The sequence below is a fragment of the Aquarana catesbeiana genome, linkage group LG01 (assembly GCF_042186555.1).
Source record: "Aquarana catesbeiana isolate 2022-GZ linkage group LG01, ASM4218655v1, whole genome shotgun sequence".
Taxonomy (NCBI): Eukaryota; Metazoa; Chordata; class Amphibia; order Anura; family Ranidae; genus Aquarana; species Aquarana catesbeiana.
In genome coordinates, this window is record NC_133324.1 from 774,330,992 (window position 1) to 774,356,414 (window position 25,423).

Below are 25,423 nucleotides of genomic sequence, written 5' to 3' on the forward strand. Positions count from 1 at the left end.
TCCTGAAAATGACTTAAAAGCATCCAATCTATACCTGAAAGCTAAAGCGGAGAAAGCTGATAACTCCAGAGTATTGTGCCATAAATACAGACAGCTTTGTGGAGAACATAAACAGCCTTGTTAACAGGTTAAAAGAAATGTGTGCTATTAATCAAATTACAGGAGCTGAAGCTATAAAGTGTATCATGACATTCTTATAATGCTGCAAGCTAAGGTGTGATTTTTTTTTTCCATGCCGACGTGTCAATAAAATTAAAATATGGTGTACTGCTTAAGATTAATTGCTGTGGGTGTAAACATTTCTTAGTATGATAGTTTTAGTAGTCTTATTGCAATGATGCTTTAGTAAATTTGCTTCATGAAGCAGAACACTATAAAGGTATTTTTAAAGACAACACAATTTGTGAATTTATCACTGTCATGATGGCACAAGGCTGGGTTATATACTTTCACAATATTTTAGTGCTTGATTTAATGCAGAATGATTGTATTCTGTTAAACTTTTTGCAGTTGATACTCACCTAAGGGAACTAATTTGCCTCTAAGAATTTGAAGTGTTTTTTTCTTATTATTTTTATTTTGCCTTTCTGTCTTTCTTCCTTCTCCTTTCTTCTCTCCTCCCCAAGTAAAAACAATCAGTAATGTTACATTTAGCATACAACACATACAACATGTGGTTTGCTTGAAAATGCCCACTGGACAGTTCTATATCCTCTATATCCTTCTATATTCCTCTTATGTTGTTTTTTCCACTGCATTTATGGATATACATTACATATACCTACATGTATGATTGGAGGTGCACTGTCAGCTCTCCTCTTACCCCTGCGTGGGCTTGGATTTCTGGTTCTTTCATGTGTTGAACTGTTTTTTTATGTTATTTCCTCTTGTACTAACTCTCAACAAAACATTTTAGTACAATAGAATGTAAAGTGATGTATCCATGAGGTTTGAAAAAACTCGCTCTACTTTAGGGTTACATGCTTTAAATCAGGGCAAACCTAGTGTCATTTGGGTTGAAATATATTCTTAACCACTTCCGGACCGCCCACCGTCGTTATACGTCGGTACTTTGAAGGAGGATATCATTGCTATGGCAGTAGCTTGCTGCCATAACCCTGGTATCCTCTTCTTCAGTGAGCAGTCCGGTTTAAGATAAAAGTGGTCTCTGCAGCGGATTCGCTGCAAGATCAATTTTATCAGCCCTCCGCCGCTTACTGGAGCTGTCGGCAGCGGCAGAGGTGATCGCATCCTTCTCGTGGCCTGACATGGACACGAGTGAGGGGAAGATGGCCCCCACCATATCATTGCAAAGCGGAAGCAATGTCAAAATGTCACTTCCGCCCATAGCTCTGAAAGGGCATTTTTTTTAAAGATTTTTTAAATGACAATTTTTTTTATTGCATTTTAATGTAAATATGAGATCTGAGGTCTTTTTGACCCCAGATCTCATATTTAAGAGGTCCTGTCATGCTTTTTTCTATTACAAGGGATGTTTACATCCCTTGTAATAGGAATAAAAGTGACACAATTTAAAAAAAAAAAGCAGTGTAAAAATGAACATAAATAAATAAATAAATAAAGAAGAAAAGAAAAAAAATGTAAACGCATCCCGCCCCGACGAGCTCGCGTGCAGAAACGAACGCATATGTGACTAGTGCCCGCATATGAAAACAGTGTTCAAAGCACATGTGAGGTATCGCCACTATCGGTAGAGCGAGAGCAATAATTCTAGCCCTAGATCTCCTCTGTAACTTAAAACATGCAACCTGTAGAATTTTTTAAACGTTGCCTATGGAGATTTTTAAGGGTAAAAGTTTGTCGCCATTCCACGAGTGGGTGCAATTTTGAAGTGTGACATGTTGGGTATCAATTTACTCGGCATAAAATTAACTTTCACAATATAAAAAAATTGGGCTAACTTTACTGTTGTCTTATTTTTTAATCCAAAAAAGTGTATTTTTTCCAAAAAAGTGAGCTTGTAAGACCCCTGCGCAAATACGGTGTGACAGAAAGTATTGCAAAGTATTTTATTCTCTAGGGTGTTAGAAAAAAAATGTATAATGTTTGGGGGTTCTAAGTAACTTTCTAGCAAAAAAAACAGTTTTTAACTTGTAAACAACACATCTCAGAAAGAGGCTCGGTCCTAAGTGGTTAAAGAAGAACTAGAATGGTATGTTTTATAGCTAATAAACATTTATTGCATGATAGGCCCAGGTTACTGGTTTTGCATAGCATTATGGGTTTTCAAAAGAAGGATTGCAAGCTTTTTTTCTTTCTTGACCATCCCTCTCTTATTGAATGTCTTTATGATCCAGTGAACAGAGCTTGGGGGATGGGTCATTTCTTCAAATCATTTAGATGTGTAATTTGGGTTGGACAAGAAAAACAGCTATGGTTAGCCTGGTAAAAATGTGAAAGTTAGCTAAAGCTCCGGCTGCTGGTTGGACAAAATAAATATCAAATGTGTATGCAATATTTTATATTTACCTGACTAATGGCAATTTAAAAATATGATTTTAAAATGTATTTTAAAACCTGAAATACTTTAATTGTTGAATAATGCTATAGTCCTTTACATATTTTTTCATGGCAATTATGGATTTTAAATATAGAATGTTTATTTCTAATTGTGCTTTGTTTGCTACAGTTTCAAAAATAAGTTCCAGAAGGTAAATTTGAAGTAAAGAAAAACACTAATATAACCTTCAGTACTTAAACTTATCTTAATAAAAGTATCCCTGTTGCCTAGAACAATAAAAGGTTAAGAGAGAAGCAATCTGATTAATGCTTTTGCCTGCTCTTGATTAATTTGAGTCTCATTAATCCCAGTAGTGCAGTTACATTTCAGTACTTTTTCGTTTAATAAACTAATTGAGCCATTAATCTGACTGTATCATACAAAGGTCATAATTAGTTGATGTACAGTGCTGCATGAAATATTTGAAAAAGACTCTGCCAGTAACAGACTTACTGTTTTTCTGTGTTAGAATCTGAAACGTGTGGCAGAGACGTGGATGGATGAGTATGCCGAGTACATTTATCAGAGAAGACCTGAGTACCGACACCTTTCTACCGGAGATCTCTCTTCCCAAAAAGAACTACGCAAACACCTGAAGTGCAAAGACTTCAAATGGTTCATGACTGAAGTAGCATGGGATATACCAAAGTACTACCCACCAGTGGAGCCTCCACCTGCAGCCTGGGGAGAGGTACTAATAGATGTATAGTCACGTGTCTAATGAATAATGATTTTACTTCTGCCAAGGGCACAGATTTCAGGAAGCTTCTAGCATTTCTCACATTTATTAAGAGAAAGTGGAACATATTTTAATTTTGTATTTTTTGGTGATGAGGTGACCTTAGTAGAAGGGGGTACGCCATAAATGCTTGTTCTGCAAATCTGAATGTTAGCACAAAGAAAAAAAAGTATCATAGAAAGTCTTCAATAATTTTTTTCAAAAGACCAACACATCCCACATCGCTGATCATGCGTCTACTATTCAAGATGAACAATCAAATAGTTTTTACTTAACCCTTTACAACCCAGGTACTATTTTAAAATTGTGGCAGAAACCAGTGCTTTATTTTTTTTTTTTTCAGACTCTTTATCATCGAGCATACATTCAAAGGGTGAGCATATAGTTTATGGTGGTTCAGTATTACCATTTATAAAGACATAACAAAAAAAATACAAGATATACAACAAGGCAAGTTATTTAAGTCTTAGTTTACAATTAGTAAATGTAGATAACTGTGTAATATAATGCACAAGTGTTTATCAAGGTCATTAAAACTGTAGGAAGTGTAATATAGGTGTGCTCGGTGATCCAATCTGACAGGTTATGAATAAGCAATGAACACGCAAAACGTGTCAACCTCTCCCCCCCCCCCCCCCCCCACTGTATGTATCTCTGCCTTGGATTTTAATGTTTATTTACAATAAAGAGGATTGTTTAAGTGTGGGGCCATCCAGACATGTCCTTGCTTTCCTACACCCTTCTGATGGAGCCACCTTGGGGTGAATGGGGGGATTCCACTCACCAGCAAGCCAGAAGACAGGCTTTTGGCAGCATTTAGGAGATGTCTTACAACTGATTTCTTGTATGTATTTATGGGAATTGAATTATTGTGAGGGTGGAAAAAAAGAGGATTCAAAATCAATGTTGAAATCAGAAAATATGGATAAGGGAGCCCTTTTCCATCCCACACTTTCAGGGGTGATCTTGTGAATCTGGGGTGATGTGTTCTGTACCAATGAGGGAGGATAAAGGGGAGTCAGGCTTCAGGTCTCAGCCTGATTAGTGTGGAATAAAGAAGTGATAAGGAGTATACTAGGAGTCCCGTGTCAAGGCATATATTCTCAAATCTTGTTAATAAGTAAATACAATCTGCAGCTAGAGGTAACTTAGTGAGATATTTTCAGAGTTGGAGTGCATTCCAGAAGCATAGGCAAAAGGAGTCCATAAGAGATGTCTAGAGTGTAATTAATGGCCAGCTTGAGCCTATGCAAAAGTGATGTTGCATTTGCCAAAAATGAATATTCTACATAATTGGGCATGGAGAGAGGTCTTTTTAATTATAACCTTGCAACAAATTAGTGTTGGGGCAACAGTTGGGTGCAGTATCAAGTTGATCAGGATGAGGCTCAGGCACCAGGTGAGGCTTTTATAGGGGAATCTTTGAGTAAAATTGTTTTAAGATGACTAAGGCCTTGCTAGACTCATATCTGTTCCAGTCAATCAGCCTCACTGGGTGGCATACAGTTGTACAGTGTCCGAACTGGTAGGGCAGTCCCATAATGGGATTTTGGAAGAGTAAGGATCTGGTGCCTAAGCTGGGGGTGCTTATTGATCCAGATACATTTTATAAGGATGGATGAGACTGAGTGGAAGACATTTGAAGGAAAAAAAAATATCAGGGCATTAGGTAAAAACAAATTTGAGAGAATCATAATTTTATTGATGCTGCAATGTCAGGACCAAGAAAAGAGTTCTGTGTTCCATTTTTGGATAAATACTTGGAATGTCTTCAGTAATGACGGGGAGTTTAAAGTGTAAGTCTCTTGGTGGCTCTCAGGGATAATTATACTTAAATATTTGAGTGCCTTGGGGGCTCATTTGAATTTAATGTTAGAACATAATATCCATAGCTGGTAATGAGGGATAATGATATGTAGAGGCTCTGACTTAATTATTTTCAGGTTGGACAGTTCTCTACATTTTTTTTTGTTTGTTTTCATTTGGAAAGTATGTTGGATGAAAGTCATTGGGGATAGTGGATAACCTTGATGTTGCCATTTAAGATGTTAAAGGGGTTAGAATTTACTTTCACCTGGGTTGTAGGATTCAAATATTGTAGATAGCTTCTAACCATCCCAGCATAATGTCACCTAGACTTATATATTTTTGAAGAGGGTTTATGAAAGTCCAGCTTATGAGATCAAAAGGTTTATCTGCATCTGCATGAGTAGCAGGCATGGTGCAGAGATATAATTCAAAGCTTGAACTAGGTCTTTTGATAGCAATATCCCTAGCCTTTCTAGGTGGAGTAAAGCCCACCTGATCTAGACGAGCTAGGCTGTGCATATGAGGAAACAGACAGTTAGCTAAGATTTTCATTGTTAGCCAGAGATCAACATTCAGTACAGAGATAAGGTTACAGTCAGAGCATGAATGTGGGTCTTTTCCCTCTTTGCATATCACTGTGATGTGAGGTTTTGTCACTGATGTCTCTCCTGACTCCTGACTGTACAATGACAAATTCCACCTTATCTTCAGCCTCCCCCAAAACTGTGAGCCTAAAGATAAGAAGTTATCAGCAGTTAATAAATGATTTTCAAGTCGAGTGCTCTTGATTGTTGCAGATATATCTGCCATCAAGATGGAGTCATCCAACCTCTTGCTAAGATTTGGTATGAGTTTGGGTAAATAAAAGGAGGTAAGGTAGGTGAATATTTTCACCACCAGGCGTTCATGGAAGATGTTAAAACTCTGAGAGGTCTTATTATGTAAATAAGTGTAAAATGAGCTTTGGCTATATCTATATTGAGGTGTATTCTTTTTGTCCTGTGGAAAATGAATGTTTGGGATGTATGATTGCATCTGCTGTTCTTTCCAAGAGGCAGCCACATTTGTTTGCAGAAAACCCTACAACAACGAGCCAAAGTGGCTTGGGCTTTGAAGAAATATAAACACTTAAGCTGGTTTCTCAGAGAGGCTAGTTCAGCCTAGGTATAGGAGTCTGGGTAGGTCTTATATCGTGTTTTCAATTTGTGGCTGTCATGTAGAAGTTGGGTAACTTTGGCTTGTCTGTCTCTTTTAATTCTTAAGTAATTACTCGATTATTGGATTACTTCATCACAAATTTGGGGGTCATTCAGCAGACTTGTATTTAAATACCATTGCCTTCAAATCCTCAAGGGGGGGGGGGGGGGGGGTCACTATGTCTTATGAAGAACAAATTGGTATGAGAATAATAATTAAGGACAGTTAAATAATTGTTATATTCATGGATATTAAGATGGAGAAGGCGTGAGCCATGGATTTATACACGTCGGGGAGGCAGGAACAGCCTTTAGAAGCATCCATAATAGGGTCGGCAGGAAGCTAAAGTTTCCACCAAGAACCAAGGCTTCTTCCAAAAAGATTTCAGTTTGGCTAGAATAGACTGAAGGAAGTTAGCTTGGGTCATACACTAAGGCTAATGTCACATTAGAGTTACCAATAAGGCCTTTAAGAAAAAGGTGTCAGTTGTCTTTTCTAGTACAGGAGTCAAGTAGCTTCCAGGGGGCACAATTTGAAATCAGGATAGTGAAACCCTTTGATTTGAATTCAGTGTTTTGCATTGTGATATACTATAAGGCAGGGCTCAAACTTTCACGTCCTGAGCTACTAGCCAGGTCTTAAGTGTTACTCACCACTGGTTGCCCCACCCAACCCCTACCATGCCCGCCCCTAATTCCACCCCTAAACATGCCCTCATAAATGATCTCATGAAATGACACTTAAATGTTTTATGCAGAATTAAGTTATAAAAATAAATATGAACAAAAACTTTCAGTGTCCATCAGTGCAGCCTCACCTGTGCCCAACAATGCAGCCTGACCTATGCTCATCAATGCACCTCACCTGTGCTCATCAATGCAGCCTCACCTGTGCTCATCAATGCAGCCTCACCTGTGCTCATCAATGCAGCCTCACCTGTGTCCATCTATGCAGTCTCACCTGTGTCCATCTATGCTGCTTAACCTGTGCCCCAACAATGCAGCCTCACCTGTGTCCATCAATGCCACTTCACCTGTGCCCAACAATGCAGTCTACCTGTGTCCATCAATGCCGCTTCACTTGTGCCCAAGAATGCAGCCTACCGTGTCCATCAATGCCGCTTCACCTGTGCCCAAGAATGCTGACTACCTGTGCCCATCAATGCCACTTCACCTGTGTCCAAGAATGTAGCCTACCTGTGTCCATCAATGCCGCTTTGTCTGTGCCCAACAATGCAGCCTACCGGTGTCCAAAGCCACTTCACCTGTGCCCAACATTGCAGCTTACCTGTGTCCATCAATGCCGCTTCACCTGTGCAGGAGAAGAGAGGAGAGGAAAAGGATTGCCAGCCAGATCATCAGAGAGCAGGGAAAATCACTGTAGCAGCTTTCATTTCAATTGCCAAGTGTCAGTGTTCCCTGTGCTCGCTGTCACATACAGCCCCGACTCCTGGCCCAGGTACTTTGATATATGTCCAGGCATTGGACAGTTGCTCAATATACAGATCAAGAAGTTACAGCTGAACTGCCAGAACACAGAAACAATCGCCTAGTAATCTTTACTTCTGGCTTGGATACAATACAGCAGCAGCTACTGCATGGATGGTCATGTGGTTCAGTTCTGTCTCTACTTCTTGGAAACTCACCTTCATAAAATATCACAGTCCTCCCACTGGGTTTTCTGACCCAGTCAGCAGGGACAGGAAGTACCTGTCTAAGACCAACTAACTCTGTAGTATTAAACAAGCAACAGCTATTTACACATACAGAAAGGGCAGCAGATCCCCACACAAGGAACAGGAAGGGTCGGATGTCCCTCGAGGAGTGAGATGGGTGTCAGGAATAGGGTTGGTACAGGGATCAAAGGAGACAGGGGGAGAATGAAGGTGAGTCAGAAAGGGCTAGGGGAAAATTAAGGGTTTAGGGCAAATTCTAAGGGGCCTATAAAGAAGAAAATAATTTGTTAGACAGCCCTGTGACTTACCAGAAGCCACAGGGATGAAATCCTACAGGAGAAGAGAAAGGCACTGAAGTTTCAGAGTGAAGGGGTGTGCTCCGAGTGACATCCAAGATCAGATTATGTGAATTAGGTCAGGCAGTAAACTAATGATCTATTGGGCAAGGGAGTTAGGGCAGCTAGTTGGTTGCGGGAAATAACGTGTGTGTAATCAGAGAGGCTAAGAAAGCCACAGTATATGTGGTGACAGCCAAGGTTAGAAGTGAAACTAGGGTTAAGGATCCCATATGGGTTTAAGCAGATGTTGAATGTTATCTTGTAAGAGGTGAATCTTCATTACATAAACAGGGTAAAGTGACATGTGGAGAAGTGAAGTGAAGATGCCGGGGGGACCTGACCTTGTCAGAATCGGCTTATCTATAAGACACCCAATCCTCACGCCCTGATGGATACTTCAATTTTCATATTGTGAGAGAGTATGATATTTAAGGGTAGGTAAGATGGATCAACCTTAGCTTATCTATCAGAATCTAAGCTTGGGTGTATTGGGATCAGAGTAAATGGGTTCAGGGCGTGTAGTGCACTAAATTGCGAAGAATGTATGCAGTAAACTCCATGATCATGGATATTCACTCTAGAGCCAGTCAGAGTATATATCAGATAAACATTTGTATTACAATGAGTTGATGGTGTCCGACAGAATATTTAGTTGAAGCTTAAAATAAAGAGTAATAATGGGACTTAGGGAAAGAGGTCATGGTGATATAGAGGTAAAGTTTAGAACTGCAATGATATCTATCTAAGACTCTTCTGTAGACTGTGTGACTGCATAAATAACGTAAAGAATCTTCAACTATGCAGCTTGAAGGACAACTGACATTGTTCCCAAAAAAGGAGGCAATGCAAGGTTTCCAGTGGGGAAGCAGGGGAGCACATTGACTGTTTTCTCAGCCTGCTTAATAGTACAGAGAAAGGGCCACATCTGTAGTAAAAGGTCCCTTCAGCATAGGCGGGTCAGCCCCTGAAAGTATAAATATATATATATATATATATATATATATATATATATATATATATATATATATATATATATATATATATATATATATATATATCAGGGTTACAACTATTTATGACAGTATTTCTGCATAGGGTCAATGTACTATATGTGTGGTAAGATACTTCCCATATGGGAAAAGCAAAAGTTCATACTGAAGTTTACATATACAGTAACTATTACTGAAAAATGAAATTCTTGGCTTTATTATCGAGTATAACTTGCATCATGTACGTAGTGACACTTATTTGGATTGTTACATTTTAACTACCTAATCCTATCTATGATGATGTATGAATGATTTACTCAGCTTTCATATATCTTTTTCAAATATGTTTAGGTTTTTTGGTAGCGGTAAACTTTTATTTGCACTGGGTGTCGACTAGTCCTTTATAATGCAGAGCCATTCTCTGATCTGTTCTGATATTCTCTCTCTTCATCAAAGAGGTCTTTCTCGTCAGACATTGTTCCTCTCTGTACATTTTAGAATACAAGAGTGCTTTATATTCTGTGCCAGTAGAAAAAAAACAGCTTTATTAATTTCCTGTTCAAGTAACTGATTAATCAGATTCAGCTTCCTATCTTTATGATCATCAGATTATGCAGTGTCTGTGAATAAGCCTGAAAAATAATAAGTATGACTCATAAACATCACAAATAATTTAAAATAAAGCAATATTTTGAGTCTACGCAGGCTCCCTTTGAATCCAAGTGAAAACTCCCAATTTTTATTTTTCTAGATCAATATTATTATTATATTATTCAGAATTCATATAGCACTAACAATTTCTGCTGCGCTTTACAAAATAAAGAGAGTGTGCAGTTACAAAACCATTCAACAGAGGAAGATTAGGAGGGCCCTGCTCATGAGAGCTTACAATCTAAAGGATATTATAGAAGTATAGATTAGTATAATTAGTGTGTTTGTGTAATACAAAAAGTAGAAAAATAGGAACAAATGTCCATTGCAATCAGTCAGATTCTAGTCTTTATTTTTCTCCCGACCTTCCTCTATGTTTACAGATTTACTAACTCTCCAGGGGCCCAAATGCATATAGTGCTTAGTCCCTTTCCAGTTATATGTATACAATGTGTGGTCTCATGCACAAATTTGGCATTTCTACATCCCCTTAAATGCAAGGAACAACCAGACAATTAATGCCCAAGGGACTTTTCCTAAGAAATGCCAAAACAATTAATCCTAAAATAAAAATTGTTTATTACAAAAATAATTTAAAAGATTAAATTGAAAACAAATATGTGAATTCACAGGTATCTATAGGAGAATATTCACAATAGCATCAACAGTCATAGGTTATAAATTGAATGGGCTATATCATTGATGCGTTCATAGCATTCTCAACGCGTTTTATGAAATTCACTTCCTTAGGAGAGATAATGTAAATATTCAACTGCAAAAAAATAAACAGATTAAGTGTGACAAAGGGATACAAACCTCTTATTCATCCCAGTGGCTAATTGTGCCAACATATATGTTTACTCGTACCCACCCAGTCACAAAAGAAGGGGGGTGGTGATTGATCATCATCCACTGAACATCCAGTGAGAGGATTACCACGTTACGTCTGTCCTTGAAACTGGCAGAGATGGAGGACACACAAAGGGAATCCACACAGAGAGCTGAACAAGAGAATAGATTACTAAAAAAGAGGAAAAAAATAAATCTATAAGTATAACATAATAAAATAATGAAGAAAAAAACAGGGATGTCTAAGATTGTGATAATAGAGTAACTAATAGGCATGTGTGTTTAATAAAGTGACAAATAAAAAGGAAACCAAAATAAATTTCTAAAGGGGTGGAAAAGGACCCCATACATATGAAATGAAAAATAAAAAAGGAGGATAATGAAGTAGAATAATCCTAATAGTGGCACCATAATAAAAAAAAAAAAAACTAACTAAAATAGCAAACTGGGAATCTCACATCTGACAAGAAGATGTTGTGATGTTGCCTGGCACCTTGCAAATGGGGAAAGAGGACCAACCTCCCCATCAGCCACCTTATAGTCTCAGGTGGAGCCGAAATACCATCCCTCAACATCATGGTAATGGATGCCAACTGACAAACCCAAACAGCCATCAACCACAAGGTGGATCAAATCCACACGTGCAATATCACAAGCACACATGTGAGCAATGATGTCACATGCCTCGCTCCTGCCTTTCAACGGCACCATAGTGTCCAGCACTCACGCTGGAGCACCTTTCCAATTGTTGGCCTTGTTATCCCCAAAATGCACGTCTCTATGTTGGCTTTAACTCCCCTCTACATTTGAAGCTCAAATTATGCACATTCCTGTGGGGGGGAGATATAGCCTGCAGAAAGCTGAACCCAATGTCTAGGATGCAGATCTTTCACTACTATAAATGAGCAATCTTTACTTTAAAAGTAGAAGATAGACGCTGATTGGTTGCCATGTAAATCTGCTCCAGTTTTATAAATTCACCTCAAGGAATTAACAGGCGGTACTGATTGTTCATTCATAATAGTGACAGATCACTCAGAGCTGTAACTCTGTGTGTCTATCAGAGGCTACTTTTACATATACAAAACCCAGTCACTGTGACACTGTGTGAGCGTTCACCTTTATGAATGAATGATGTTGGGCTTATGTGCCAATCAGCAGTGCTGTTTTTTCATTCATAAAGCTGAAAGATCACACAGCTCTATGGCACTGTGTGATCCATTGGTCGTTGTCACGTACCTGTGGCAGAGCCTGACGTGTAGAAGCAGACCTTTCGTACAGCCCCAATTCAAGGACCACTGGAGTTTCAACAGTGGCCGCGAGAGCACGGCTAGGTAGGAGTGCCTACAAGATCTTCCGTTGGAAGCTGTGGTATGTGGCTGGTAAGTAACCAGAGCAGTGCTGGATGGCTGAAGCAGAGGATGGCTACAGGAACAGTGGATGAAGAGAACACAGTAGATGGAGGGCCAGTCACATCAGGCACTTTGCAGAGCAGGGCAGACAGATAACTGGATGTGGAATCAGACAAGCCAGGTCAGCAACAGAGGATCACACATCAGCATCAATGGCAGGCAGATAATGGTCAAGATGCAGGCAAGGTTTGGCAACAGGAAGTCAAGTTGTGCAGTGTAAAAGCAACAGCTGATAGACAGTGCAGCAGTTCTTTAATGAAAGCTCTAGGCTCAGGATTGCTTTACCGTGTTTTTATAAATCAACTTAGTATATCAGTTAAAGCCACACCTTGAGCCTCCAAATTGTTGGTCCCACTTCTGGCCAGCATCGCTAAGGTGTTACTCCAGCATCATTGCCACAAGCTGTTAAAAAGAGAAGCCGGAGGAGGAAAAAACTGGACGAAGTACACATTATGCTCCCTCCTATTTGCACTTAGGGATGGAATCTACTCTCCCTTCCCTCAAGTCACAATCAAAAAGTGAAAGCCACCCTTTCACTATTAAATTAATCTCAGACTGAACCAGCTTGTAAAAGAAGAATTGTAATACCTACTTTTTCTGGGGTGGTGTGTTAAATCTGCATTCTACTGAAGAATTATGGGTGGCACTACTATCCATAACTTCTGGGTGTGTCCTCTGCTGATTGATGTGGTTCCTGTTGCTGAAATAAACAGTGGTTGACCTAGCAGCCAGCGAGAGGAATCGCTGCAAGTACAAATGTAGAGGAGGTTTTATACAGCAGGAGAACGATTTATTGTTCTTGCCAGAATATGGGTAGGGGTCTGGGCTTAATAAGCTGGGGGAAGGGGCTCTTGGCAGACTTACCACGAAGTTTGGCCTCCTCTAGAACTAACATGTTCATGCTCTCCCTAACTGTGTCATCTCTCACTGCCATCTTCTTCTCCACTTCTTCTGGGTTGGTGTTTTCTTACTTCAGCCATAGGGCATCCACTGTTGATGTCATTTCTGTACATGTACACTGGAGATACATTGTTCTGGCATCAGGCTCCACTTTCAGCATTTTACAGATTTGGACATGTATACAGCACTATACAAGGTTGTTTTTAAAGATACACACATGGCCCCTCATTAGGTCCACATCTACAAGAGTACAGAAGAGTATAAGGGAGAATTTAGAAGGTGGAACATTGGAACAAAGTGCTTTGCCAGAGGGGACCTCTGCCAAGGTAGCCTCCCTATGTTGAGGGCATGTGGCCTGGTATGTGTCAGGAGTGGAAGCACACATTCACTGCCCACCCCACTTTCCTGGCCAGCCAGCTGTCATGCATTACTTTGTTCATTTAAATACTACAAATGCACAATGTGCTTTCCAGCACACAAACAGTGGATTAGAAAGATCACAGCTTTTTATAGTGGCCAGTATAGTGACGCGAGATGCATTAACTGTGTTTTTAATGATTCAGTGAAGCATCAGCTTCCCAGTTTCTCTTTTACATTTGGGCGCCTCTGCTGACACTACTATCAAATCTCTTAGAGCTCCAAGATGTCTTTCTGTAAATACACCAGAATCCAGATCACAGTGAGTAGAACTGCCCTGATCACCTCACCTTCCATTGAGCGTGAACGCTTCTGTGCGGGGACAGTTATATTCTCCACAGGCTTTCACCCTGGGTTTTCTGACTCCCCCCCCCATACAGGAGCTCAGTAACCCCACAGATGCCATTGCCTTTTATCCTCTCTTCCTACATTGTATCTAACTACCTGTAAACTACTATAACATAAGGATCTCTCCCATGGCCTTCTGTCTTTGCTTTCTTCTCTTCTCTCTCTTTCTTTTGAGGTACACCAACCAGGTTACATGCTTGGATAAGGGTCTGGTATGGATTTTGGGAGGAACCCACACTTTTATTTCTTGTTTTTTGTGTAGGCTTCCCCTTTCAAAAACATACTAGATCCTGATCAAGGATAAGGGTTTGGTACAGATTTTTAAAGAGAACCACACACAGCTTTTTTCTTTATTGTGGGACCCAACCTTACAATCCATACTCAATTCTCATCTAGTATAAGGGTTTGGTATAGATGTTGGGGGAATACCCATAGCTTTGTTTACAAGCAGAATGAAGGGGCTGGGAAATTCTATTTAGTGGCAATTTGAATGGTATATATTTTTTTCTTTTTAAATGTCACTTTTGGTTTTGTACATTGTACAGGTACACCACTTCACATGCAGGTTTAAGGCATTCTCCAAGCATGTTATTTATTTATTGTGTATTGTTAATGTTCCACTTGCCTTTTTAAGAGCTTTTGCATTGGTACATGTACCCAAGAGAAATGCCAGGCTCATCATGCCATTTGTTTGACAATCTCTTGCCTATTAGCTTTAGTTGATCTTACAGATGATTCACAGAGAGGTTCAAGGCATCACCCAAGCAAGTTGTTGAAAATACTTGTGTATTGTAAATGTTTTACTTTAAGCCTGTTAAAAAGAGTGCCCCCCCCCCCCCCCCCACACACACACACAATTAACTGTATTTTTTTGCATTGGTAAATGTCTCCACTGGCAGCACCATTTCCCCAAGTTTGGTTGACAATCCCTTGCCTATTAGTCTTGAAACTGAAGAGAAGTGATTTTCATAACTTGTTTCCCATTGATTTCCATGAGGTTCAAGGGACACAGAACAGAAATGGGAATTCTTCAAAAAGACTATGCGAACTCACTGCAAAGTATATTCCCATGAGCAATACTTTAAAAGGTTAAAAATAAAACCTATGTGTCGCACAGTCAAAGTTAAAATGGCTATAAATAATAAGAAAAGAACTTTTAAAAAATATAAAAATGAAGGAACACTATCATCGTTTAAATGCTACAAAGAATATAACAGAATATGTAAAAAGGAAATTCAAAATGAACGGCAGATTGCAAAAGATAGTATGACAAACCCCCAAAAATTCTTCAGATATATTAATAGTAAAAAGGTTAGGTCTGAGCATGTAGGCCCTTTACAAAATAATCTAGAGTGGGTGACTGGGGGTAAAGAGAAGGCAAATTTATTAAATACTTTCTTCAGCTCTGTATATACAAAGGGGCATGGGGGGGCTCATCTCCATAATGGGGATGGAATTGACACAGCCCCAAATGATCCTCAATTGCTCAAAAGTAGGGATGAGCCGAACACCCCCCCAGAACATGCGAACAGGAAAAAAAGTTCGCTCGAACACGTGAACACCGTTAAAGTCTATGGGACACGAACATGAATAATCAAAAGTGCTAATTTTAAAGGCTTATATGCAAGTTATTGTCATAAAAAGTGTTTGGGGACCTGGGTCCTGTCCCAGGGGACATGGATCAATGCAAAAAAAAGTTTTAAAAACTGCCGTTTTTTCAGGAGCAGTGATTTTAATAATGCTTAAAGTCAAACAATAAAAGTGTAATATCCCTTTAAATTTCGTACCTGGGGGGTGTCTATAGTATGCCTGTAAAGGGGCGCATGTTTCCCGTGTTTAGAACAGTCTGACAGCAAAATGACATTTGGAAGGAAAAAACCCATTTAAAACTACCCGCGGCTATTGCATTGCCGACAATACACATAGAAGTTCATTGATAAAAACGGCATGGGAATTCCCCACAGGGAAACCCCGAACCAAAATTAAAAAAAAAAAATGACGTGGGGGTCCCCCTAAATTCCATACCAGGCCCTTCAGGTCTGGTATGGATATTAAGGGGAACCTCGGCCAAAATTTAAAAAAAAAAATTACGTGGGGTTCCCCCTAAATTCCATACCAGACCCTTCAGGTCTGGTATGGATTTTAAGGGGAACCCCGCGCCAAAAAAAAAAAAAAACGGCGTGGGGTCCCGCCAAAAATCCATACCAGACCCTTATCCGAGCACGCAACCTGGCAGGCTGCAGGAAAAGAGGGGGGGATGAGAGTGTGCCCCCCCTCCTGAACCGTACCAGGCCACATGCCCTCAACATTGGGAGGGTGCTTTGGGGTAGCCCCCCAAAACACCTTGTCCCCATGTTGATGAGGACAAGGGCCTCATCCCCACAACCCTGGCCGGTGGTTGTGGGGGTCTGCGGGCGGGGGGCTTATCGGAATCTGGAAGCCCCCTTTAACAAGAGGACCCCCAGATCCCGGCCCCCCCTGTGTGAAATGGTACTTACCCCTACCATTTCACTAAAAAACTGTCAAAAATGTTAAAAATGACAAGAGACAGTTTTTGACAATTCCTTTATTTAAATGCTTCTTCTTTCTTCTATCTTCCTTCATCTTCTTCTTCTTCTGGTTCTTCTGGCTCTTCTGGTTCTTCCTCCGGCGTTCTCATCCAGCATCTCCTCCGCGGCGTCTTCTATCTTCTTCTCCTCAGGCCGCTCCGCACCCATGGCATGGGGGGAGGCTCCCGCTCTTCTCTTCATCTTCTTCTTCATCCTCCAATTCCACAACCACCATCCAGGGTTGTGGGGATGAGGCCCTTGTCCTCATCAACATGGGGACAAGGTGTTTTGGGGGGCTACCCCAAAGCACCCTCCCAATGTTGAGGGCATGTGGCCTGGTACGGTTCAGGAGGGGGGGCGCACTCTCGTCCCCCCCTCTTTTCCTGCGGCCTGCCAGGTTGCGTGCTCGGATAAGGGTCTGGTATGGATTTTTGGGGGGGACCCCACGCCGTTTTTTGTTTTTTTTTGGCGCGGGGTTCCCCTTAAAATCCATACCAGACCTGAAGGGTCTGGTATGGAATTTAGGGGGAACCCCACGTCATTTTTTTTTTTAATTTTGGCCGGGGTTCCCCTTAATATCCATACCAGACCTAAAGGGCCTGGTATGGAATTTAGGGGGACCCCCACGTCATTTTTTTTTTTTTAATTTTGGTTCTGGGTTTCCCTGTGGGGAATTCCCATGCCGTTTTTATCAATGAACTTCTATGTGTATTGTCGGCAATGCAATAGCCGCGGGTAGTTTTAAATGGGTTTTTTCCTTCCAAATGTCATTTTGCTATCAGACTGTTCTAAACACGGGAAACATGCGCCCCTTTACAGGCATACTATAGACACCCCCCAGGTACGAAATTTAAAGGGATATTACACTTTTATTGTTTGACTTAAAGCATTATTAAAATCACTGCTCCTGAAAAAAAGGGCCGTTTTTAAAACTTTTTTTGCATTGATCCATGTCCCCTGGGGCAGGACCCGGGTCCCCAAACACTTTTTATGACAATAACTTGCATATAAGCCTTTAAAATTAGCACTTTTGATTTCTCCCATAGACTTTTAAAGGGTGTTCTGCGGCATTCGAATTTGCCGCGAACACCCCAAATTGTTCGCTGTTCGGCGAACTTGCGAACAGCTAATGTTCGAGTCAAACATGAGTTTGACTCGAACTCGAAGCTCATCCCTACTCAAAAGTGATATGGTCCAGAAATATTTAGACAGAATAAAGGTGGATAAAGCACCTGGACCAGATGAATCCACCCACGGATCCTAAAAGAATTGAGCTCTGTCATTTCAAAGCCATTGTTTCTAATTTTTAGGGACTCATTACTGACTGGAATGGTACCACTGGATTGGCGTAGGGCCAATGTGGTGCCCATATTTAAAAAGGGATCAAAGTATTTTCCAAGTAACTATAGACCTGTTAGTTTAACTATAGTCGGGGAGATACTGGAGAGTTTAATACAAGATCACATAGAGGAATTCTTGCTGAAAAAAAATATTTTAAGCAACAGACAGCATGGATTCATGAAAGACAGTAGTTGTCAAACAAACCTGATTTCTTTTTATGAGGAGGTGAGTAAAACCTTGGACAGAGGGGTGGCTGTGGACGTGGTATACTTGGATTTTACAAAAGCGTTTGACACAGTTCCCCACACACAACTAATGTGTAAAGTAAAGTCTACAGGCTTGGAAAGATCAATTTGTAAATGGATAGAAAACTGGCTAAAAAACTGAATTCAGATAGTAGTGGTTAATGACTCTTATGCCCCGTACACACGGTCGGACATTGATCGGACATTCCGACAACAAAATCCTAGGATTTTTTCCGACGGATGCTGGCTCAAACTTGTCTTGCATACACACAGTCACACAAAGTTGTCGGAAAATCCGATCGGTCCGAACGCGGTGACGTCAAACACGTATGTCGGGACTCTAAACAGGGCAGTAGCCAATAGCTTTCATCTCTTTATTTATTCTGAGCATGCGTGGCACTTTGTACGTCGGATTTGTGTACACACGATCGGAAATTCCGACAACGGATTTTGTTGTCGGAAAATTTTATAGCCTGCTCTCAAACTTTGTGTGTCGGAAAATCAGATGGAAAATGTGTGATGGAGCCTACACACAGTCGGAATTTCCGACAACAAGGTCCTATCACACATTTTCTGTCGGAAAAAACGACCGTGTGTACGGGGCATTACTCTGAATGGTTTAAGGTTATCAGTGGTGTACCCCAAGGTTCAGTGTTGGGGCCCTTACTTTTTAATACCTTTATAAATGATATAGGGTCTGGGATTAAAAGTAACATTTCTGCCTTTGCAGATGACACTAAGCTATGCAGTGGAATATGTCCTTACAGGATGTCTCCAATTTACAAGCCAACCTTAATGCACTGTCTAATTGGGCAACTAAGTGGCAAATGAGGTTTAATGTTGATAAATGTAAAGTCATGCACTTGGGGGCTAAGGATATGCATGCATCATAGATACTAGGGGGAGTACAACTGGGGGAATCCATAGTGGAGAAGGACCTGGGGGTTTTGGTAGATCATAAGCTAAATAATACATGCAATGCCAAGCTGCGGTTTCCAAAGCGAGCAAAGTACTTTCTTGTATTAAGAGAGGTATGGACTCCAGAGAGCGAGATATCATTTTGTTCGTGTTCAAATCATAAGTCAGGCATCATCTGTAATATGTAGTTCAGTTTTGGGCACCAGTTCTCAAAAAGGATATTGGGGAACTGGAGAAAGTGCAGAGAAGGGCAACCAAATTGATAAGAGGCATGGAGGAGCTCAGCTATGAGGAAAGATTAAAGGAACGGAATTTATTCTCTCTTGAGAAGAGATTAAGGGGGATATTATCAACATGTACAAATACATAAGTGGTCCATATAGTGAACTTGGTGTTGAGTTATTCACTTTAAGGTCATCACAGAGGACAAGGGGGCACTCTTTACGTCTAGAGGAAAAAAGATTTCACTCCAAATACGGAAAGGTTTCTTCACAGTAAGAGCTGAAAATGTGGAATAGACTCCCTGCACAGGTGGCCAGCTCAGTTGATTGCTTTAAAAAAGGCCTGATTCTTTCCTAAATGTACATAATATTACTGGGTACTGACATTTATAGGCAACGTTGATCCAAGGAAAATCCGATTGCCTCTCTTTGGATCTGGAAGGAATTTTTTTCCTTGCTGTAGCAAATGGGTGCATTCTTTGCTGGGGTTTTTCATCTTCCTCTGGATCAACTGTGGATGAAGGATTGTGTATATGGGATTGTATTTTTTATTTTTTTTTTATTGAACTGGATGGACTTTTTTCACCCTGACTAACTATGTAACTATGTTAGCATAACATTTTGCAATTTGCAGATTTCTAGCTGTATTCACTGAACGTGGCCAGTCAGTGAACCCAAGAAGATAAGCCCATCGCTAGCTACTTACGTCCCCATTGACATTTGCCGACTTGGAATCGCGAGCAGAATCTCCGTGATTCTATCCACGATTCCAAATCATGTGACCGTCATTGCATTGTGCAAATTGTGCAACGCGTGTTTGGGTTCCATTCATTCTAAATGGCACCTCAAATGCGATGTGAATTTGCCTCAAATGTTGCCCGACAAAATCGCAGGAAATTGCGTTTTTAAAAATTGTATGAAGTTTGTTGCCCAGATAGGAGCAGGGGCTTTTTTGGGCAACAAGCACACAAAGGGCAGCCCATTGAAGTGAATGGGCTGCCCTATTTACGACACGTGGAATCGCCTGAAAATCGACCACGCAAAATTGCAAGCGGGAATGCAACCACTGTGTACAGGCTTCATTTTAACTGAAGCTGCTGTCAGTGCACATGATATAAAGAGGACAGGACCTAGCGAGACATCTGATCTGATATCTGTTAGCATTATAAGACACGGTGGTTCTATCTAAATAAAAAAAAAAGAAAAAGAAAAAAACAATGCAATGTAAGGACCGACCTAGACTGCTCTTTCAGTTTTTCAGCTCTACATTTCCCTGTAATCTAACTGAAACTGACAGCACAAGCAAGCACCCAGCTGCAACACAGCAAAGGGTGGAAACACACTTTAAATGTCTTTACAACCTTAGCTTCTTTTCACATTCTGTCACCAATGGCTCATTCAGTTGCACATAAAAATCATGAAGTTAAAATTATTTTCATTGTATTCCTCGTGCATTCACCAGCCTACTTCAGTTAGAAATGAAAGCCTGAAATGTTTGTCTCATGGATTTTAATTTATTGCTTTATTTCTGTTTTGGTCGTTTTATTATATATTATTGAACACAGGACATTTGTAAAGCAGCTGAGATTTTCCATTAACCATTATGCACAATAATTAAATCACATACAAACAATTTTTCCCTCAGTTTCCTAACAGCCCCACAGGCGAATACCATCTTTCTGAATGCTGGCTGCACTTACAAAGAACATAGTATGCTTCAGTTCCCTGCATCTTAGTGAAGTATACAGAAAATATATACTTACCTACTTCACTGTTTGTCTGTTATTTGATAATAAAATCAATCTTCTATATTCCCTATTTACTTATACAATAGCAAACATCTTACTTGCCATGTTCAAAGTACCACTCCAAAGAAAAAACTACACTCTACTAGCCATTGTTGAGGCTGCAACATTGTCATGATGGTGGAATGTACAGTACCTAGTGCATGTTGGGGTAGGAGGCTAAATTCCACATACAAAACACAATCTTTATTCTGTAATGTATTGGTTAGCAGGCATTATTGCCTTATTGTTTAGGCATTCAAACTAACTTAGACAAAGAAAGTACAATTGTGAAGCTTTTTGTTATAGGTACTGCTGTAGCTTGTAGGGAAAAAATTCAGTTAGTGACGCAAGAAAAGTACTTGATCACTGACACAGCAATCTAGACTCTCTTCTTACGTTTCTAAAGAATTTTCTAAAGAGAATTAGATAATAGCCAGAGCAGTGTACTATCATTGTCATCAAGGTAATAGGCCTTTGTAGACATCTTGAATGCATCTTCTGAAGGTGTACTCATAGCTAGAGCATGACCAGATTTGCTTCAAATGCACAATATTATGCACAGGCCTCAGCTACAAATTATTATAACTCTTGGTTGGCTGGGTCAGTGTCAGTACATTGATTTGAATTGAGGCAGGTGTCAGCATGGGGTTAGTCCCTGTAGTGCACACATCAGAAATGGTGCAATAGCCATTCTATGTGTATCCAAACTGTCTATACTAACCACTGGTATTTCTTATCATCATTTGACTTTCAATCCTTGCTATAAACCCACACAGTTCTTAAGTTGGTCATTCTCCATCTCTACAGTGGATAGAGGACCAAAGAGGGCCCCCACCCCCCAAACTGTCAGGACATTGTATTCTGACAGCGGGACCCACCCCTATCAGAATACACAGCAATCTAATAAAGTAAAGATACTGCTAGGTCGGCCCACCTCTCAAGCCCCCTATTCCATACAAGGAGGTGCTGATCCTGTTATCAAGCAACAAGATACTTCAGGTAGAGAAGTGGGTGACCTCACTCAAATGTATGAAAAATGTTGTTTCCTGTCTGTTGTTGCTGTGATGTCTTTGCATTAATCGATTACCAATAAGTTTACTTAGAATTTTCATACATTTAAGTGCAGTCATCCACTTTTCTCCATGAGGTATCAGAATACACAGACTGGCTGCAGCCACTGATTGACATGATTGACAAGTCCTTTTTTCTTCCTTTATTTTCACCTGGTTAATTTTGCCAGTAAGTCTGTTGTTTTTTACTTCCTTTAACAGACCAAGCTGTCCAGCAAAAGTGGCAGTTAGAGTGATTAGACAAACCATTCTGAAGGGGTGCTTACAATGGTCCGTTTTTTTATTCATATATATAAAACCTTTATTCCAAAAGAAAAAAAAAACTTTTGCTGTAACTGGAGTTGAGTTTGAACTTATTAGTCAAGTCAATCTAAACTACCCTCTCCCCAGATTGACAATGGTAAGGGTGTGTCCACAGCTTCTGAAGTGGAGTGAAGACACCCTAAGACAGGAAGTGTGTTACTGGCTGGATCACCATGTACAGGTGTGTGTAAAGAAAATAATAAATAAGGCCCCTTTCAGGCGGGGAGGATTCTATCAAGTGGATCTGCTTGCTCAGCAGGCAGTTGAGAGGTCCGTATCCACTCCGCTATGCAGAGGGGACACAGACACAGCCTGCTGTTCCCTATGGGATGGTTGGATGGAAAAATACCACCTGTCTGTTTCCATTCGACTGTCATTCGATCTCCCGGACAGATGGGGAATGGATCCCCATCCATCTGTTTTTAGCGAACAGGATTAGATCAGATGCCAATGGGTGTCAGCGGACACATGTCCACTGACATTCGCTGCTCCATAGAGAGCAATGGATCAGTCCATCAGGGTGAAAGGGGCCTAAAAAAGAATAATAAATAAAGATAAAAGAGCTAGATCAGGACTTAATCTAGGTTATTGTAAAGGTCAAAAGGCTAGGGTCAAAGTCATGGTTAGTATGTTTTATATTATAAACTATTTATTTATTATAAATATTTAGTGTCAGTGTGTTATTGGTAGAAAAAAATAAATAACAAAATGATGAACACTTTTGTTTCTTGGTCCTACTATTCATGCAAACAAATAATATACATTTATGTTATTGACACAAACGCCAGGAATAGGAACATTTATTTTATTTTGTTTTTTGTTTTTTTTTAGTAGTAGGTCATGGTAATGACAAGAGATATACAGCTAATCTTTAAAAAAATATTTGTTTTTTTGTTATTTGGGGCTACATTTCCTAAATAATAAATAAACTCAGAGATATCCATTAATATTTGCCACCAAATGAAGGCCCAAATTATCCTGTAGAAAACAACGTATAATTCACTTGAATAAGCTAAGTAGTTTTCATATGTACAATTAAACAAACACAAAGTTGCAAAACTTCAGGCATTAAGACCTGTTTTACCTTCATGTATAAGGAGGTTAAGCTTGATCTTTTCAGTTTTTTATGTTTTGGGGGTTTTTTTGGTGATGATTGTAATTTTCTCCCTCAGAGAGTAGTGAAGCAGCTAGGGAGGTAGAAGAAAGCAAGGACAGGTTGTTTCAGACAAACACTGAGGGATATATTTGTCCAGGAGCAGACATGCTAAAACAAGGGCTGTTTCTGGAAATCAGACAGCTGGTCACTGTATAACAATACGTATTACTATACAACCAGCTATCCCACAGCACTCATAGTAGTTAAAAAATCATGTTTTTCTATCAAGAATTTACTGGGTGAAATAACCAAATGTAGAGTTATGAGACATCTAGTGGTTACATGCAGAAAATTAATTTTTTGCAGATATGGAGATGTCATTGTGTTATTGATGTAAAGTTTGCAAGCATAAAAAAAATAAGATTTGTGATAGTTATTTTCATGTTGGTTAGGGTAAGGATCCTTTTTAAAATGGTAAGTGTAAAAAAAAAATATTTCTAATTTCAACGCTTCCTAACTTGAGGTAATTATAGCTGTATTAGTGCACTTGCGACAGAAACAATTAGTACTGTCTGTGATACTTTCTTTATTTGCACTAACATACAATTTTTCAGGACAAGCTTTCAGGGTATGTCCCCTTCTTCAAGGTCCCAGCATTACCTAAAGTTTAACGCTCACATGCTTAGCACCTGATTCCAGCTTTGCAGCATATAATTACATATGGCTTTAATGCACATATTTCTGCCAAAAAAAGTGCATTTATTTGTTTTTTTCCTGCAGGAGGCTGGAAAGTATTGTACCAAGAGGTTTCTATGTGCTATGTGGACTCCTGCAGACAAGTCCACCAGCTTTCAGCTCATACCTCCATACAAGCTTACTGTTTAAAAACTGTCGGTGGACTAAGAGAGTGCTTATCAGCACCCCTGCAGTCCATTGAAGCTACAAGTCCATCTGCCATGGTGGCAGATGATACTTGTAGTTTATTCATTGACAGGAATGCAAATGAATAAACTGTGGGGGCATAGCCCCACACTGCCTTGCTGTTTTCAACTTAATTTGTGACAACAGGTGTGGGCAGAAGAACCTCCATCTGCTAATGTGCTATTACAGCGAGGGCGGATTGAGGGGAGAGGGGGCAGGAGCTGGAACATATTACATGTTCCAACCTAAACGGGTAGAACATGTAACATGTTGCAAAAGGTGAACTTATTCTTTAAGTGTACACATCATTGCTATAAATGGGAGGTCCTGGAAGTCGCACATCTCTGCAAAACCCTGTAAGAAGGTGCATGACAGTCTCAGCCCGGGCTCCAATCAAGCCATGCTCACAACACGTTTCACTCCTCCCATGGAGCTTAGTCATGACTATTTTCTTTCTTATATCAGTTGCTGCCAGTTGTCTCTTCCAGGTTCTGCCAGACAGCCCTTCTGGTCCTTCCTTCCCTAGCTACAGTGTGAAGGCCATTGCCTCCTGGGATATGTGATACATATATCCCAAAAGACACAAGGAACAGGGTTCATGTATTTCTAGGCAAGAATGGAGGTAGGATGGGGTGAGTGGGTGGGATGCACTGTGAAGAATAAAAAGTAAATAAACAAAAACAAATCAACATTTTTGATTGCCAAGGTGTGGAGGGATACAGTGGTGCAGGTTTATTTTTTCTGAGTGAAGGTCCACTTACAAGTAATCTCTCAGAATCACCCAAATGTATAGGAATCATGTGTGATGACTTCAAGACAAAACAAAACTGGATGGAGGACCTATAGAAGGTGAGCAATGACTACCCATGTAGTCTTGGGGTCCAGAGACATTTTCACACCAAATTCTTACCTTAGTTTTAAACTTTAATCATGTTTAGAATATACCCATTTGAATTTGTTGGTTAGATTTAGGTAGTTCTTGATGTTTTTTTTTTAAATATTGTACCCTAACACACAGTGGGTTTAGAAATCATAATGACTACACTAAAACAACATATATTCTGCTATGCCAAAAAGTAGATATTACTAAGAAAGACAGGAGACCCACCAAAACCACAAGGTTTGTC

At 40.0% G+C, this 25,423-nt stretch overlaps 1 protein-coding gene across 1 annotated transcript in view; it reads left to right on the forward strand.

The window, feature by feature from the left end:
* The window catches only part of GALNTL6 (polypeptide N-acetylgalactosaminyltransferase like 6), a 2,428,129-nt gene that overhangs the window by 2,279,829 nt on the left and 122,877 nt on the right, over nucleotides 1-25,423 (forward strand). Inside the window, exon 9 of the mRNA XM_073606417.1 lies at nucleotides 2,991-3,212. Coding sequence (XP_073462518.1) covers nucleotides 2,991-3,212 — 222 coding nt within the window. The remainder of the gene's footprint in view (nucleotides 1-2,990; nucleotides 3,213-25,423) is intronic.